The sequence below is a fragment of the Metopolophium dirhodum genome, chromosome 7 (genome assembly GCF_019925205.1).
Source record: "Metopolophium dirhodum isolate CAU chromosome 7, ASM1992520v1, whole genome shotgun sequence".
NCBI classification, from domain to species: domain Eukaryota; kingdom Metazoa; phylum Arthropoda; class Insecta; order Hemiptera; family Aphididae; genus Metopolophium; species Metopolophium dirhodum.
Window position 1 is genome coordinate 15,405,738 of NC_083566.1, and position 18,574 is coordinate 15,424,311.

An 18,574-nucleotide genomic window follows, 5' to 3' on the forward strand; every position below is an offset into this window, starting at 1 on the left:
CATAACCTATTGCGTCACTGTATTTTTAACATCCAGATTTCCTACTTTTCCAGAGGATTTTCCTAAAATGTTCTTTCATAGAACCCTTCTCCGTAATATACTATTTCGTTAAAAAAAAAATCAAGAAGATCTCTGATAAGTTATGCCAGAGTTTACCCTGTACAAAGATTTTCATTTCACATTTATATAGTTAGAAAATATATACATATTGACAAAAAATAATAATACAAGTCAACAAACATGCCCGTAACTAATAGCAAGCAATATACAATACACTATTATTATTTTAATCTGCAACTAAATTTTGTATTATTTAGTTTATTTTTTTTCTGGAGAGATGGCGCCACTGTTGTATTTTTTGACATCCAAATTTTCTACTTTTCCGGTGGATTTTCCTAAAATTGTGTTGCATAAGAACCTTCTCCTGACAATTACGAACACAACAAAAAAATAATTAGCAAAATCGGTCCAGCCGTTCACGCGTGACGCGATGACCAAGGGAATCAGGGATCCATTTATATATATAGCGATATAATATATAATATGATGATAATCCTTTTCCTATATTATTGGGTTTATATCGATATATTATATCAATACAAGTGTACACTGGAAAATTAGATCTACAAAATCCAAAGATAAAGTAGAAAAACTATAAAAAGTAAATTTTTATATTTATTAAAAGTGTGCGGTTTTAAGTATAAAATATAATACGTGGTTTTGTAATATATATATATATATATATATGTTACGGTAAATGATGTTAAATGGAAATTAACGTTATTCGCCGGTTATTAACGTTTTTTACCAAATACACAGATAATTATCGTTGTAAACCGGATAATCACGTTAATGACCAAATATAAAGGTAATTGTTGTTATAGATCAGATACATGTACGCGATGAATCTCAAATACTACAATTTGAAAAATAAGGATTTTTAAAAATAGAAAAAATGCAATATTATTTTGTATTTATTTTTACAAGCTGTACTCCCATGACATTTACTATTGCATAATATTTCAGCCCCACGGCAGGCACAACGCTTATTATTGCAACCAGTTTTGCAATGGCAACGCTGGTATACCCTTGAGGGCCCGCAACCGAACTATTACTAGCTGCTCCCCTCAGTGTCGACTGTCTACCATCTGCTAATTTTATCACATTGTCTATATCTAATAGATTTTCTTCGCAAGCAGCTATTTTAATAATTTTAATAACATATTTTTTCATTAAGAATTAACTTACAGAGTTTGTATAAGTCGTGTTCAAGTTGGGTGACAACTGCTAGTATATTTCGTGGAGAACCACGAGCTCTATCAACGTCCGCCACAGTTACACGTACAGTCTATTTCAAGTTGAGCAAACTTTTCTTTCGAAAGTTTCATCATTTTCTCTCCTTGTTTTGAAATAAGTGGTAAATACGACGACAGTTGTACATATACTGAGGTTATAATCAATATAAATTTTTGTTAGGTATGATATTTTCAAATGTAACCTCCACCGATATTATTATATGTATATTGTATATACTCCGCGCCACGAGAGAATGCATACGGCACGCGCATCCAAATGACTGCGCTCCGCTGTCTCGAGGCCAAATGTCCCCACCATGCGGCAACTGGTCTCTGCATACAGCGGTTCAAGTAACACAATAGAAACACGAGCCGTGTCGCGTATTTACGTATAAATATTATTATTATTATTATTATTTACTTATATTCGTATAATTTTTATTATTATTTACTTATATTCGTATAATTTTTATTATTATTTACCTGTAGTATTATTTACCTGGTACCATTCAATTTATGTTTGTATACCAAAAATCAAGACCTATTTTTTTGGTATTTTCTTTTATCAAAATCGCAAATAATTAAACATAACAAAATTACAAATTAATCATTTATTGTCAGTGCATATAAATACATAATACAAATAAAAATATATAATATATACAAATACATAATACAAAAATACAAAATTAAAAATATTATATTAATTTAATCGGAATCGGAATATGAATCAGACGTGTCACCCGTAATTGTTAGAACGTGTGGTGTTACTTCAGCATCTAACAATTCGTTGGATATAAAATCTACCTCCCAGAATTTATCTTCTACCTTAATGATATGGCCAACAAAGTTCTTCCACATATCGGGCGTAACCCGTTCGACTCCTTCTTCTAATAATTTCTTAACGTCATTAATTTTATAAGTACGATTGTTCATTCTAACATAATTTTTCACCGACGCCCACGCAAGTTCTATTGGATTTAATTCACAGTGATACGGGGGTAGGCGTAACACAGTTTTATTTGCAGATTTCGCCAATTCGTCTATCACATATTCATTATACTGTGATTTTAAAATTTGCGCTCGATCCAACAGTTGTTCCTTGACCATTGGTTTATCTATTACCTCGCCTTTATCTGTCAACCAATCAATGATGTCTTGTTTTTTCCAAGATCTTACTGGAAACGTGTGCTTCTTCACAGAATGATACGACGCGTTGTCCATGACTATAACGGCATTTTCACGAAGTAGCGGTAAAATGTTGGCGAACCAGTCATAAAAGGTATCACCGTTCATCTCATCGTGGTAATCGTCTGTATTTTTTTTCGATTCAAAACATAATAATCCACCAACAACAAAGCCGTCAGATGAACCTATGTGTACCACGATGAGACGTTTTCCTTTACCGGACGGTTCCTTTTGTCCAGTCGTTAATCCTCTTAGGAATGCGTCTCGTGGTGACTTCACAGTTTTATCGACCCATGTTTTCGATGTGGTTTCACCAGCATTCACCCATGTCTCGTCCAGATAATAGATGGGTCTACCTAACTGACGGTATTCTTTTATGGACTCCAAGTACCTTCGACGCCAACACACAATATCAATTCGTTCAATAAGAGCGCTATTACGAGATTTTCGAACATACTCAAAATTGAGATGTTTTAAAAGTCTACGTAATGTTGTTTCGGAAAAATTTGGTAATGTTGTATCTTCGTTGACCGTAGTTAAAATTTTCTTTAAAGTTGGAATTTCTCGCCTGTGCCAAAACTCGTGTACTTTTTTCCTAATGGCATTTTGGTCAAAATCATCAACTTTTTCCGTAACAGTTGGTCGGATTTTGGTTTTGTTAGGTGATGATACACTGCCTTTATTTCGGTATTCCGATAGAGTAACACTCACTGTCCTTTGCCCTATACCACTCTCTTCGGATATTTGCTTAATAATCTCCTTCGCTTTTAATTTTGGGCCGTCTGCATTGTCTTGCTTAGCCATTTTAGTCTTGTAAAGGTTTACGATCATCAATTTCTGTCGAGAACCAACAAACTAAAAAATAAAAATTTATTGAACATTAAAAAAACATATTGAAAAAAAAATGAAAAGTAAATATTTTCATATAATATATTCGAATAACTAATTCTAATGATTATTTGTATTATAATTATTACATTTTCGAGATTTTTTTAGTATGACATATCATTTTTATATTTCATTGTTATTTTACTTTGTATACGACTTCAAAAAAAAAGTACATGTAAATAATGTTTAAATTGATTTAAAACTATATTAAGGTAAATCGATGTGTCATACCCTCAAAAATATTATTCTATATCGTTTTTGTAATAGGTGATTTACTCTAAAATTACACAAAAACATTAAAAAAAATGATTCTGCGTAAATATGTTTTGCCTATGTTGCGCATGGGCCAGAGACAAAAAAAACAGTGCGCTGACATCCTATTAAATAAATGTTTTAAAAATCTTACTTTTCCACGAGGATTTCTTTTCATCGGTGAAATGTTGATGGATCCACAGTCTTCGTCCATTGTATTGACAGAGTTAAAAATGTAAAATTGGCAAGTAAAAAACAAAAAAACGGGCGCAAAATAGGAAACGTTGATAAACGAAAATCGGTAAACGACTAACGACGTGATGAAAAAATGTTTGTTGTTGTAATCGCAGTGTACACACCTGCCGACAAAATCGATGTGCTCCGTAGAGCTCCGACGGGTGGCGATCGTGCTGGTAAAGTGGTGGGGATGCGCGAAAAAGAACGTGTTTTGGTGGGCCGCCGTATGCATTCTCTCGTGGCGCGGAGTATAGTAATTGTATACTGTATAGGTCCACATTATCTGTGGCTGATAAAGTTATATTGGTTCACCCAATTCAATTAGTACCACAATTAGTTTGGCGATCACCTTATCATTGCTCGTTGAACATTATTTTATAATCAAATAAACATTTCCCAAATCATACGGTTATTAACGTTATTATTAGAAATTAACGATAATTCCCTCATTCGTAGGTAAATAACGTTAATAACCGGCGAATAACGTTAATTTCCGATATAACATCATTTACCGTAACATATATTATATTATATATATATATATAAATAAAAATAATAGGCGGTTTATATATTTATTTTGTCCATAACGCTCCTATATAATATTAGTAGGTACCTATAACTATATTGGCATATTGCATATTAAGTTTCTGATTGACTGCATCATCGTTAACATTAGCGTTTAAAACTTTATAGTAACCTGTAACACTTAACTTAACGCGTAGTATTTAATAGTATGTATCTACTATCTACCATTAAATTAATCTAATCATCCTACCTACCCAAAAGGTATTTTTAACCCCCCAATCTTTTTTACGTCAAAGAAAATATGTCTTTGCAGTTTGCAGTGGACTTACAACGGTTTAGAAAATTAACTAAATAAAGATAAAAAAAAAAATATAGTTTCGATGAACCTAGTAAATTGTTGTGCTATATGGAAATATTAGTACCTACCCACGTAGCAACGTATATAATAGATTGCTAATTACACACGATTATAATAATATTACAACGATGTAGCCTGTGGGTTTTGGGTAAACCCTTTCTCTTTCATTCCATTCCCTTAATTCCTTATATTTAGCAAAAACTAGTAGTAGATTTTTTTTGAAAACTATGATTATGAATTTATGACAGTTATTTTTTGTACTATATACCTACTTAACTATATATAACGTACTCACTACTTTACTGAGTAAAGACTTCTATTTGAGTTGCATTATCGTGGATTGGAATATTTTTTGTTTTTTCTATTCTGGTTTCATTTTTGTTTTTGACAAATACAATTTAATATAGTCAGTGTTTCGGTTAATAATACCAAAACATTTTGAATCAAAGAATTAAAAATACTACAATTATTAAAAAAACTATATTAAAAGAACCGGTATTTTTTTTAATTTAATAAGTAGTTTGGTACAATAAGGACAAAAATGATGTATACTTACATATTTTTATAAAAGACAAATTATTTTTAATTAATTTTATTATTAAAATATAGTTACTTAACTATAATCATATCAGTGATATATTTAAGAAATAACTCAATTTACAAACGTCATACACAAAACAGTTTAGAATACAATTTGAATAAATTAAATCGTTAAATATTATATTATGTAGATATTCTTAACATCTACTTACATCATATTGAAATATTGTTTATCTATTGTTATAACATAATAGAATAACGGAATTCGGCAATATGATTGTTATAATAGTACCTATTTTAGTTTTATATAGAGTATTAATTTTAAACTGTTCATTTGGACCGGTAAACTGGTTTAATAAATGTTCTCTATTCTCTAAATGACTAAATGTTAGTCAAGTTCGTGGTTCGATTTTGATGTAACAACCATCAACTAATTTAAGTGTCATTAAAAACATTAATCTTAAGTCTTCTGGTGTAGGACATCTGTCAGACGGGGAAAATTTTATTTTTCTCACTAGAGTGGAAATTACAGTTTTTATTTGAAGCATAGCATATTTGATTCCGATACAGTTTCTAAGCCCCGCACCGAATGGAATGTATGCATACGAATGTCGACTACTACAAGCGTCGGGCAAGAAGTTGTCCGGGTTAAACTTTTCTGAATCGGTGTAATACAATGGACTTGATTGTACAAATATTGGGCAAATAATTAACGCAGCACCTTGAAATTTGTAATTCACATATTTTTAGTACACCGTAAATTTATGTTTGTTTTAAAATTACCAGCTGGGCACATATATTCTCCTATTTTCATATCTTCATCTAATCTTCTGCCAAGAAATGGCAACGGAGGGAAAAGTCGCAATGTCTCTTTGATTACCATTTCGACGTATTTCATTTGTTGAAAATCTTTATAAGTAGGTGGTCCATTACGATCTTCGTTCACAAATATCGATTGTAACTCCTCAAATACCTGCAACTTAATTAAATTAATTACTTTTAATTAACTATACAATATACATTTATACGTAATGTAAATATCTATTAGTAAAATATAATTTGTGCCTTGTTTTGTACGTCCTGATGATGAGCTAACATGAAAATAGTACAAGTAATCGCCATAGCAGTTGTTTCTTGTCCTCCTGAAATATGATTAATATTATTTCGAGTAATTATATTTTAGCTTATAAATTATAATATTTATAGAAAATCTTGTAACAAATCCTCTTGAAGTATCATGTTTACAAATTAAAGATGTGTACTGTACTTATTTATATATATATCATATATGGGGGTCGGAGTGGCCGAGCGGACTACGGCATAGGTTCCGACGCGTACCGTCGCCGGTTCGAATCTCGACCACGGGCGGCTTTTCTCTCTGGGCAGGCAACTGTCTTTATTGATTCAATTAATTAAATAATAGTGGTGATAACAAGTGGAGAACGAGCATTTATAAGAAGTTGAATATCAGGATAGGGTAACCTAAGAAAGACCATTGAAATGGGTGGTTCTATATGGAAATAATAATGATGGGCAATGAAAGAGAATATGTATATTATTCAAAATAATAATTATTTTTATTCGATATTGAAGAGAGCAAAATGGGTGTGGAGAATTAAGATAAAGAATTTTATTTTATTTTAAATATGTCTGGATGTTTTCTTTGGAACGATACTAAGTGGGATATTAGACGAAATATTTTAATGTTTTTTGATATTTACCAATCATAACTGTTACAATTTCGTCTCGTATTTGTTCATGGTCCATTTTATGAGAGCTTCCTAAAAGAATTTCTAAAACGGTTTTTGATTTTTGGCAACAGTCTTCATTATCTCTTTCTATTTTTTTCTCACTGTTATTTATATTTTGGGATAATTCAATGATTTTTTGTTTTATTATTTCATCTGTCAATTTGTTAATGATTTTTTGACTTCGATCGTGTTCACGTTTCACCGATGAAAATCGGAATAATGTATTGTTTAAGTACCATGGGTGTGTAACTCTATACTCCCATGCCTAAAATAAGCGGTAAATTATTAAAAGATGTGAACTTATTAATATGATCATATGAACAACTGAATAAGTATCTCACAAAATATGATAGCATACATGCATTGCAGTTTGTAAATGTTCAACAAATTGATTGCAGCCTCCTGTTTGAGCATTAAATGTTACACCTAAAGCTGTTTTTCCGATCATTTCCATTGTGGCCATACTAACAGGACCACTAATATTACATTCATTTGATTTCAGGACACATTTTTCTTGAAGTATTTCGGCAAGCACGTTTGCTTCTTGGTAAAATATTGGTATAAATGATTTTGTAGGTGTGAAATTCAAACCTTTAATTACCATTTTTCTAAAATAATATAGATAAAATATATATTATTTTCTGCCACATATAACTTAGAATAACATAATTAAACGCTATTTTTAGTTAATTAGAAAATTAAACTATTATATAGTATTTTAAATATTTTTATAATTTACCTGTTATTTTTCCATTTTCCAATATCGTCAATGGAAAATATTCCTTGTCCCATGATAGACTCTTGTAAAACCATATAATCCTTGGATTTTCTTAAAAATTTTGGATTGCTAAGAATTAATTCTATATCTTGATGTCGCGTAAGTACAATATATAAATTATTAAAAAGCCAGAATTTAACTATATGTTTCTCATATCTAAAACAGTTTTTAAAAAAATATCTAAAAATTATATACACAGTACATTTGCTTGCCAATTAAAGTATTTTTATTTTTTAGTTTTTGGTTTTTAATTTTTTAGTTTTGGTAATTTTGGTATGCATAAATATACCTATATAACATTTTATATTTGTAATTTCATATTGACGGTACAATATAGGCTTTATAGAGTATGATAATTAATAAGTATAAAAATGAATGAATAAATTATGTTTAATAAAACTGAATATATTAAAACTAGAATATATATATTATTAAATTTTTAAACTTACATTCGGTATTCCCTTAATATATTTTTGATTAATTTTTCTGGCCCTTGTAAGAACAGTGGTAACATACCAACAAGAAACCATCCATTTGGCCCAGGTATTCGATTCGCTAATATTCTATTCTTTCTGCCTTTAAGTATTAATATCACTATAGTTATTACCAGTATAGAAGAAAGCATCGTAAAAGTTAGATACTCCATATTTTATCGATATTCAACCTGCAAATACATTTTAATTTTTTTTAAATAATATTTTAATTGTAATAATACCATATATTTTTATCTATAAGATTTAGTTTAGATACCTACCTTCAAAAACAGTTAATAAATTATTAAAATATTAATTTTTTTCAAATAATTATAATGTCTTAAAAATATCATATTATTTTAAGGCATTTAAATACAATTAAGTGTGTATGTTCTGTCTAACTATTAAATATGTTCAGTTTTTTTTTTTTATTAAAATAAAAAATTTACAATCTGTAGCAAAATTTGTACTATCAGCAAATAGGATAAATATGATGGAGAGTATTTACATGATAATATATTATTATGAAAAGGGAGGGTGTCCAGTAAAAGAACTCTAAAGCGGTATTTTGATTAGGGATTTAGTAAATAAAATAATGTTAACTAATAAAATATTATATTATTTTATTATGATGGATATTCCAAATTTTTAATTAAGTTATGTATCATTTGGCAAAAACAAGTGGTAAATAAATTTAGCTACCTAAGAAGTTAGTTTAAGAGGACGTCGCGACCGCATATTATGTTGTCTCCGTTTTACACACGTAAATTAACGTCAAATTTTCGTTCATCAGTTTCAATATAGTCTGCGGTTAGTTTTGATATTAGAATAAATTGACCTTTTATCAAACTTTTAAGTAAGAATATTATATGTGTTTTTTCGTTAGTTTTTTACGATATTTTAATTTTTAAGTGAGTTATGAGTATAAAATATTTGAAAATACTCATAGTAAAATACTCACTGAAAAATTAAAATATTGTAAAAAACTAACGAGAGAACGCAGATAATGTTCTTACCTTATTGTTTTATAATAGGTCAATTCACTTTAATATCAAAGCTAACAGCACACTATTGAAATTGGTGAGCGAACATTTGCTTTATCGTATATACGTGTGTAAGACGGAGACAATATATATTATACGGTACGACGTCCTTTTATTAAATTAATGTGTGAACTAGAGATTAACTAGGTAATACATTTACATGTTCTTTTAGTTACTTATTGAAGAAATTAAGTTTGGTTAAATTGTGTTTTACACTTACGCATAATACAACGCATATACGTATATACGCATTTCTAGTACTTACATATAAACATATAACCAATTTACAAACGTCTTGACAAATAAGAATATAGCTAAATGGTACCTAAAAATTATAACAAAGTTTAACGGAGACGTAAAAACTAATAAAACTAAAAAGCTCCAATGAACTATATATTCTGATATCTGGACACTTTCTGTTCTGCTTGAATATTGTGTCGTAGTAAGAATAGTATAACAGTATATTATAGTAATCGAAAAGAAACTCGTCGTTTAGATAGGCTATACCAATAAATAATAATATTCTACTTGGGTAACTCATGATTTTGCTTCTGTTGCTAATTTTTGTCTGTTTTTGATGATATTATGTTTGTATGTCTACGTGACCTTAATATCATATATTTCAACAGTTGAAACATTATATTATTATATTACTGTGTCAGCATTATTCATTTAATTTACCAAATATCGAACTATTTAACATATAATGATGCTTGCCACTTGGGGACCTGCCTCAAAGAATCTTATTAAAATTTAACAAACACAAGTAATATTTAAAATTGAAATTTAATATTTTTTAAATTAATAATATCTATGCCTCCTGTTTTATCAGAAACACGACACTACATAACAGCTTCCAGATTCCTATCATAAAAAATTATATTAAAATATTATGAAATAATTTTCAAGTATTAACTTACTGTAAATAAATTATCATTTATCATCTATTGACTATCTGAACGTCCTCAACACGAGGGCAGGGCTTATATTTTCGGCTGCTCAAGGAAAATTTAATTTAAGCTGTCCCTATTTTATAGTTAATTTTTTAGGGGGAGGATGGTATAAAAAAATAAATATTAAAACAAATGTGATGAAACAGTACAACCAGTAAAATTGTATAACCAACATTATACACTATCATACATTCAAAAATATTAAATAAATACGTTTTACATTGAAAAATACAAATACAATATCAAATTATTTATTATTAATAATAGTATTGTTTATATTTTTAAAGTTTTCAAACAAATTATGTTTTTCATAGACATTAAATACATTGGTCTTTACATCAACACTTTTAACAATGTTTTATCTACCTAATAATAACATAAATCTTAGCTTAACTTAACTTAAATTTATTCAACTTAATCGGTTCGTGTCATATTATATGGATAGGTACCTCCGTCGAGGTGATATCGCTGCACAATAACGTTGAGCGCGTAAAAGTGGTCGTCAAACGTTACGAATCTGGCCTGATGTGGACGGACGCACGCAGCGGCGGCGTCAACTGGATGACACTGCACCCGGACGTCGTGGTCAATCGGTTCCCGAGGGACGGGAATGCCGCATTGAAGTTGTGTGGCCACGCTCTAGCTGGACAATCCGAGTTCGACAACCACTACCCGAGGGCGTACCCGGCGTGCACCGAAGGTATTCATGCAGAGAGCTTCGTCGCGGATTACTCGCTAACCGCTTGTGTGTCGTTACTGCGGGCATTCGTGGACGGTGGTCATCACACCATGTGCGCCAAAAACGGTCAGGTGAGCGTACCAGGAAAACTGTTTATTTTCGTATTAGCTTAGGTTTATAAATCATAGCTGGGTATACTGATAACCGAAATTATTATTAATCGTTACACGTTAAAAATGAATTCCTATTCATAGTATAACTATTTTATTTTTGGTTGACCGTTTTATATCGATGTTGTTTATTTTGACGATTTGGTTAATTATTTAGTTCATCAATTTTGAGATAATATAATTTTCAAGCATTATTCGTTTTTATTCCATATTATTGTTTGCTGGGTTAGCACAAGATCTATCCCACACTATTGTGTCATTTAGAACACGGACTTTTTATAATCTACTGACTATTAATATTATTATTTATAATATTATGTTAATGGTTTTTTCAGTTTTAAAACATATTTTATTGTTACCAATATTCAAAAATAATTTTAGTTTTGCAGTCATTTAAAGTTATTGGAGCACCCTATCTTATGTGTGGTTTTAGACAAATAAGTGGAAGGTACTCATCTACTTCCTGATGTCCGATTACTGTTTTAAATATAAGTATGAGTGTATAAGCTTGTAAATCAAGGTTATATAGGAAAATATTTTTAAGTAACACACCTTAAAATTAAAACTATATTTTTTTTAAAAGCAATCAAGTAACCACTTTGCTGTACAGTAGCCAGTAGGTGTTAAGTTTACTTCGTCATTGGGTAAGTTACTGTAATGTTTGTGTTAAATTAAAATATTTAAAATAAATTTATAAATAAAAACAATTTGAATTAATTTGCATAGAAATTGACTCAGTGGCGTCGGTCGATCCTATGGTTAATGTGTATTGCTTCAGCAATACATACAAAATTTGGTGGGTGGTTGGATGTAAGATGTTTATTTATAATACAATGACCAATATTAGTGTAACATAATTAAAAATAAAACAGTACTAAATACAAGTTTTGAAATAAATCATTTTTAGAAGAAAACGTAGCATTTATAATGTTATTTATATTAATTATCCTACTAGTAAATTGTAATCAAAATAATACCTACAGTGTGTGTGGACTTTAATTCTTGCTATTTTAGATTCAGAGCGAAGCAATACCAATTTTTGACAAATCCTATTAATTTTTTTGATGTAACACAAAAACGATTGACCGTCGATCCTTTAATTTTTTTTTTGTCAAAATTGTTTTTTATATCAACATAATTATATATTGGCATTTAAATATCATAAATATCATCAACAGGTATGTCGCCACACCTTATATGTTTGAAAAAATAACGTTTTTCAAATATTTTTTCTATTAACGAATTAATCACCATTTAAATAAATAGTGTTGCGCAGTTTGAGGTGTCAAAATAAGCTTCTTCTTTTTAAAACCTAAGTAACAAAAACGTCGTTTTAAAAACGGTTTTCAATCCCTTTCCTATTTAAAACAAACATTTTTGAACATTTTTTTGGGCAAAATAGTTACTGGACGGTGTCGTAAACTATCTAGCTTAGTTTTAAATTTTACTCCGAAATCCTTCCATCACAAAATTGTCTCTAAGTGAAATTTGTATTAAAAAGCCATAACATAAACGACGTTTATAAAAACTGTTTTCAATTCCTTAATAATTGTCTATTATATATATTTTTTCTTTTAAAAAAATGGTTGTTTCAATTAAAAATATTACATTTTTTGTAACAAATTTATAAAAAAGCGGGTAAGTGGATGTCGCTCTGCTGTACAGTAGGTTACAAGTGAGTCAGTGTATAATGGATTGTATTAAATTTGAATTCAATGATATAATATCATTGTATAAGAAAAACGATTCTGAGCGGAGACGGTTTTTATCAGTCTGGATTTTTTAAATTTTTATTAATTATTATAGCCTTTAAGTTAAATTAATATTATAATATTATAATAATTTTTTATTCGTTGCTACGGTGATACACAAAGCGTTAGAAATTAAAATTCCATTTTAAGCGGTTTTTCGTAATTTGTCAGTAATTTTTCCCGTGGAATTAAATAACTATTGAGAAACGCGAAAAATTACCTCTCAAAAGTACCATCTTGATCCAATTTAAAAATCTAAAAGTTAAGGTACTATATGTTGAAATCGAAGCACTCCTTCTAGTAGAAATTTGGTGGGTTTTCAGAATTTTTTTCAGCAATACATATTTATTTGAGGATAGCTGTCACTGGAAATTGTATTTCGGATTCTTTGCGGAGCGATGGAGTGTATAAATGTATTGTATTTACTATGATGTGTATTTTTTTTCTGTCTGTCGTCAACGTTTATTATTGCTTATACATTTTATGATCAATTTTTTATCCGTTATTTATTTGGTAGGCTTTGACAATTTAATTTTTCTATTTCATGATATCACAGGTTCCTCTTTCGGCACTTAACTTCGCCGCGATTAAATGTCACCAATACCTAACCGACGGCAGATCGCTAAGGGCGGCTTCGTTTCCAGGGAAGGGCGATGTTTGGGAAAAGTTTTTTGAACATTACTACAAGATCGTACACGACCGACGGAAGTTCACAGTGCCGGTAGCGGCCGACGACGAGGAAGCGGCGCTGCGCTACCTGACGACGTTTAGTGGCCAGTTGGTTGACCAGTTGACAACGGTGAGGCCGCAAACGGCGATGGACGGTTACGAGAACGTGTGGATTGTTAAGCCTACGGTGGCCCTGCAGTGCGGCCGGCCGGTGATGCTGAATAAGATCAGCGATGTCCTTGACTGTTGCGCGCGCGTAGTTGGTGCCCACCACATCGTTCAGAAGTATATCGAGACACCACTGCTGTGCGATAACGTCAAGTCAGACGTGCACACGTGGATCGTGCTCTCGACGCTTGATGGTCGGCTGACTGTGTGGCTGCACCGGACGTGCGCTGTGCAACCGTACACGCACGGGTTCTCGCTGCACCCGGGCGCCACCAAGGACGGGCATTTCCATCGGGTCAAGTCAGGTGTACTACACGGGATGCTGCGGCCGACGGCACTGACTTGCGGCCTCAATCAGCTCGTCGAGACCATACGGCATGGCAAGAAAACGGGTAAGCAGCAGAAGAAACGGCGGCATCAGCAGCAGAAACAGCAGCTGGCGGTGAACGACGATGGAGAAGACAACGACGACGATTTATACTTGGCGGTCAAGCGGTCTGTGGGGTCGGCAATGGCCACGGCCGCGACGGCCGGCTCGCTTGACCTGAGACCCAATTGTTTGGAACTGTTCCGTGGCACGTTCGTCCTGGGTGAAGATACGCGGCCGTGGCTGATCGACATCGTATCGGACGATCCGTGTCTGGACACTGACTGTAGCAAGAAATGTGACCGGATGGCGCCATTGGCCGTCGTAGCGCGGAGCGTGGCCCGTGGCGTGGCCAAGATGTTGGTGGACAGTGGTCGCGGTCGGGCCACCCGGATAGGCATGTTTGACATGGTGCACGAGTGTTCGATGCCAGTCGGCGCTGTTCCGTACGCGCCGCGACCATTCGCCGAGTCCGCGCCCACATCCGCCGCGTACAAGTTGCTGGCCAGCAGGATCGATCGACCGCGCAGCCACGTGTCCACACAAGCTTCGCGCAGTCACGCCCGTCACCATCACCACTGGTGGGACGACAATTCCATCAGCACGTACGTGCAGACGGTTAGTGTGGACGACGTGCAGGATAAACCTCTAACACCCTCACCGGCGGCCGGTGTGAAGGTGGAAGCGGTGTCAGTAGACGATGCAGAGCTGTGCTCAGCAGACGATGTGGAGTTTGGGTCGTCCGAAAACCACAACCTTTGCGGCCCACGCAAAACCTGTCGTTGCTCGAAGCTATTCAAAAAGTGTAAGACGAAAATCTCGTCTGTGCAAAAGATTTGCAAGTCCATCATACGCCGAGACCGCAACAACAACAGTCGAAAAGCGTGACGAAACTCAGTTTTTGCAGCGACGACCGTTAAATGAGTATGATTATTATTATTACTATTATTATATGTACATATTACTATAATGTGGCTTTGCAGAATTATCCAGCTAGAGGCAGGATGGACAATATTGAAAATATTGTTTTTTTCGATTATTAATAATGTTTTTGAAAAAAATGTTAGGTTTGTGCGGGCTGAAAATGTCATGATTTTCGGATCGTCTGCATCGTCTGCTGCCCAACTAGCTGCAGACAGGTCACCGGTTAAACTGAAGTCGCAGTTCATCACGTCGTCCCACTGGTCGTCTCGGATTTTAAAGAATTTAACTATCAAAAGCAAAACTGATTAGACTGATATCAAGAACCAAGAGCACGATCAATTAAAATTAACACGCACATTATAGAAATGTTAAATGCAATTTATTAACAAAGTGTGTAAAAGAACTTTGAAGTCTTTAAAGTTTAACCCAATGTGAATGTACTAATATATAATTTCTTTACAGTTTACCTACTTCAGTATTTACTCGTAGGTCGGACATCGGTTAGTGATAAACATTATTCGCGCTTTGTTGTTTCAACAAATAATATATTACAGTTGTGTATGTTATAATTTACACGTCAAAAATCAGTGGTTAATTTCTTCAGATGCCTATTATTCTGTTGAAATAAATAAAAATATACTCATAAATACGAGAAATAAGAAACAACATTTTATTATTTTTAACAAACGTAAAAAAATATATGAATAATATAATAATTTTACAATAAAGATTAAAATAATCATAAACTAATAAATGGTTTTAAATTAAGAAAAAAAACAAGACATGAATTATAACAAAATATAAGAATAATTAATTATTCCCGGATATGTGACCACTGACCACCCGGGTTTTTAGTTACAAACCCTTGCCACACGTACACACACGTGTACTTATAAAACCGTACGCCCACTCTTATATCAAACAGATAATGGCCATAGTTGCCGGGCTTAAAGATCAATAGTAAAAAAAAAATTAAAAAAAGATATTATATTAATCATAAATATTATGAATTTAATATACATGAAATTTTAAAATAATTTCATTATTAAACGCCGTGGTTAAAAATATAAGAAATAAAAAGGAAACAAAAACTGGTGAGTGGGTACAGATGATGTTGGTAAGTCAATCATTTTAATTTTAATTTATAATTTTTTTATTATATGTAATCAATTGTAATCTATTACTAATGGAAATCAAAAAAATTGTATAATATGCGATATTTCAACTAATATTTTCTGGGCTTCCATATGGGTTTCCACTCAGTGAAGCTCAGTTATATTTTTGATATCAAATAAAATAAATAATAAATAAAATATGCGTTTATACAAACCAACGTTCGTATACGGTGTACGAAATTCCCGCTCGGTGAAGCCGTATTGCGTAAACATGACGACGTGTAATTTTTTTAAGCTATTTATTACTGCTGTTTTTATTGATTTTAAATTTTTTTTCTAACATTTTTGAAACAGTCTATATTTACTTAAATGTTTATTTGTTTACCTTAATTGACATTAAATAAATCGACATTGACTCAATTAACTCAATTTATTAAGAGGAATAAATAGTATGGAAAAATGCTATGAAAATTAATTTTTGTATTTCCAAGAATATGGTTTATTGAGTGGTTTAAGAGTATAAACACCTATTATCAATGCTGTAGCAGAGAAGTTAATCTGTGCCTATTTAAAAGTAAATGTTTGATATTTTAATAAAATTACTAAGCTCAATAATTCAAATATAAAAAGTAAAATAACTCAAGATATAGAGCTAAATATTGGACATTGAAAATAAAATATCAAAAATCGACTCATATACAACAGTCCTATATAAACTTTTTAACTTAAATTTGTATAATAAGTGTTCATGCTATAATGTCACTCAGTAAGCTATATTATTGGAAATACGAAACTTAGTTTCAGTGTTTCACTAAAATTTACCTTTGTAATTAGTGTGTAAAGTGCTGCGTTATTGGCATGTACGTACTACGTGTAGTGGTGCAACTTGATAACAAGGGGCCAATCTAAAAGTTTCAAAACTGGGGTCCTTGCCCCTTACCTGCTAATAAAAATGAAAAACAGTCATATCTTAGTATAAGTTGACGCAGATTATAGCAAAAAACACCTTATACTTACTGTATAAAATAATTCACATGGAATAAATGATTAATTTATAGTTTACATGATATGTAATCAACAAAATCATTTAAAATAATGTTTTTTCAGCACCATATTATATTACGATCGGACATTATGGTTCAAACAACTTACTCAAACTTCCTGGCTGTCAAAAATTAATTGAAAATCTGCGGTCTAGTAAGTAATGGTTGAGTCTATAGACTATAAAAACAAACATAAATCAATTAAATTATGTCGTATAAGTGTTTTCGTTCTTCAGTCTTCACTCATTGTCCTATTTATTTAGCTAAAATTCAAAACTGTAAAAATACGTTGTATAACTTACACTATTATATTAAAATACATCGTTAAGAAATTTATATATATATTTTTTTATTGGTGTATATAGTGTATTGACAAATCGGTAATATTACATAACAATATTAAGAAATTAACTACTTAGCTGTCAAATATATTACGGAGGACGCTTGTCTGTAATATTATTTACATGTGGTAAATAATATGTTTTGAGGTCACCTAATCATAACCGTTATATTTTAATATTTTTAACTATTATAGCCTATAGGTAGTCAAATCTATTAAGAATAATCGCCCACCTCAATATTTTATTTTATTTTTTGATTTCTCTTCAAATATTATAAATACCTAGCCTCATACCTATAAGTACAGGATGTAACAGGAAGACCCGACAGATGAAATAACGTTTGTTCTAATCAATATTAAATTTTTTTTAAATATATAATTTATAGTAACTTGTACTACACGTATAATATAAAAACAATAATTTTTATTTTTTATTTAAATTTTTTTTGGATAAATTCAAAATAGTTAATTTGTGAATCTGATTATAAGAACAATTTTGATAGTAAAAACAATTATCTAAATCAAGTAGTTTTTTTTTATTTTTTTAAAATATCAATATTTTTTTAATTAAATTAATTTGAAACGTAATAACTTTTTTCAAAATATTATTTTTGGAAATTTGTTGACATGAGTATATTTCTTAAATAATTTTCAAAATCGATTTTCATATACAATGATTTTATATCATTGAATTCAAATTTAACATCTTCCATTACAGTGACGTGGGTTACAAGTGGTTGTAACCTACTGTACATTAGAGCAACACCCACTTACCTGCTTTTTTGTTTAGAAATTACATTTTGTTAACTCAGGTTAAGGGAATAAGTGATTTTACTAAAATTTGGGATGTAGGAACCATAGAAAATAATTTGCCAATCCCAAAAAACTACGTACATATTGAATTATGTTAGTCGGAGAACTTAACTGTGTAATTGCTGTAAGCCCTTCGTCTGTAGGACAGATACCTTTGATATAAATTATATTTCTATAAAATATTATATGGTTAAGTACAACGATAAACTGTTTTTAGTATCGGATAATTTTTTTAATATTTTCAACATATAGTA

At 31.3% G+C, this 18,574-nt stretch overlaps 3 protein-coding genes across 4 annotated transcripts in view; 1 reads left to right on the top strand and 2 right to left on the bottom strand.

The window, feature by feature from the left end:
- Window positions 1–15,677, top strand: part of LOC132949073 (protein monoglycylase TTLL8-like) — a 30,447-nt gene extending 14,770 nt beyond the window's left edge. For both annotated transcript variants that reach the window (XM_061019845.1, XM_061019844.1), the window contains exons 3-5: window positions 10,727–11,091; window positions 13,438–15,009; window positions 15,153–15,677. In XM_061019845.1, the coding sequence (XP_060875828.1) occupies window positions 10,727–11,091; window positions 13,438–14,973 (1,901 nt within the window). In that variant the 3' untranslated portion in view covers window positions 14,974–15,009; window positions 15,153–15,677. The remainder of the gene's footprint in view (window positions 1–10,726; window positions 11,092–13,437; window positions 15,010–15,152) is intronic.
- Window positions 1,891–4,080, bottom strand: LOC132949587 (uncharacterized). Its single transcript, XM_061020558.1, has 2 exons — window positions 3,778–4,080; window positions 1,891–3,338 (listed from the first exon to the last, which is right to left on the bottom strand). Exons 1-2 carry the CDS (start codon window positions 3,835–3,837, stop codon window positions 2,004–2,006), a joined length of 1,395 nt encoding a protein of 464 aa, XP_060876541.1. The 5' UTR covers window positions 3,838–4,080; the 3' UTR covers window positions 1,891–2,003.
- LOC132949074 (cytochrome P450 4C1-like) lies at window positions 5,676–8,458 on the bottom strand. Its single transcript, XM_061019846.1, has 7 exons — window positions 8,262–8,458; window positions 7,774–7,968; window positions 7,393–7,642; window positions 7,005–7,299; window positions 6,349–6,425; window positions 6,067–6,256; window positions 5,676–6,004 (listed from the first exon to the last, which is right to left on the bottom strand). The coding sequence occupies exons 1-7, from the start codon at window positions 8,456–8,458 to the stop codon at window positions 5,676–5,678; spliced, it is 1,533 nt and encodes a 510-aa protein (XP_060875829.1).
- Window positions 15,678–18,574: the final 2,897 nt, after the last annotated feature.

Coding starts and splice junctions, on each gene's coding strand:
- LOC132949587 (XM_061020558.1), bottom strand. CDS start 3,837: ATGGACGAAGACTGTGGATCCATCAACATTTCACCGATGAAAAGAAAT. Junction 3,339..3,777: donor AAAGAAATCCTCGTGGAAAA/GTAAGATTTTTA, acceptor TTTATTTTTTAG/TTTGTTGGTTCTCGACAGAA.
- LOC132949074 (XM_061019846.1), bottom strand. CDS start 8,458: ATGGAGTATCTAACTTTTACGATGCTTTCTTCTATACTGGTAATAACT. Junction 7,300..7,392: donor ATTTACAAACTGCAATGCAT/GTATGCTATCAT, acceptor CGCTTATTTTAG/GCATGGGAGTATAGAGTTAC. Junction 6,005..6,066: donor AGAATATATGTGCCCAGCTG/GTAATTTTAAAA, acceptor ACAAATTTCAAG/GTGCTGCGTTAATTATTTGC.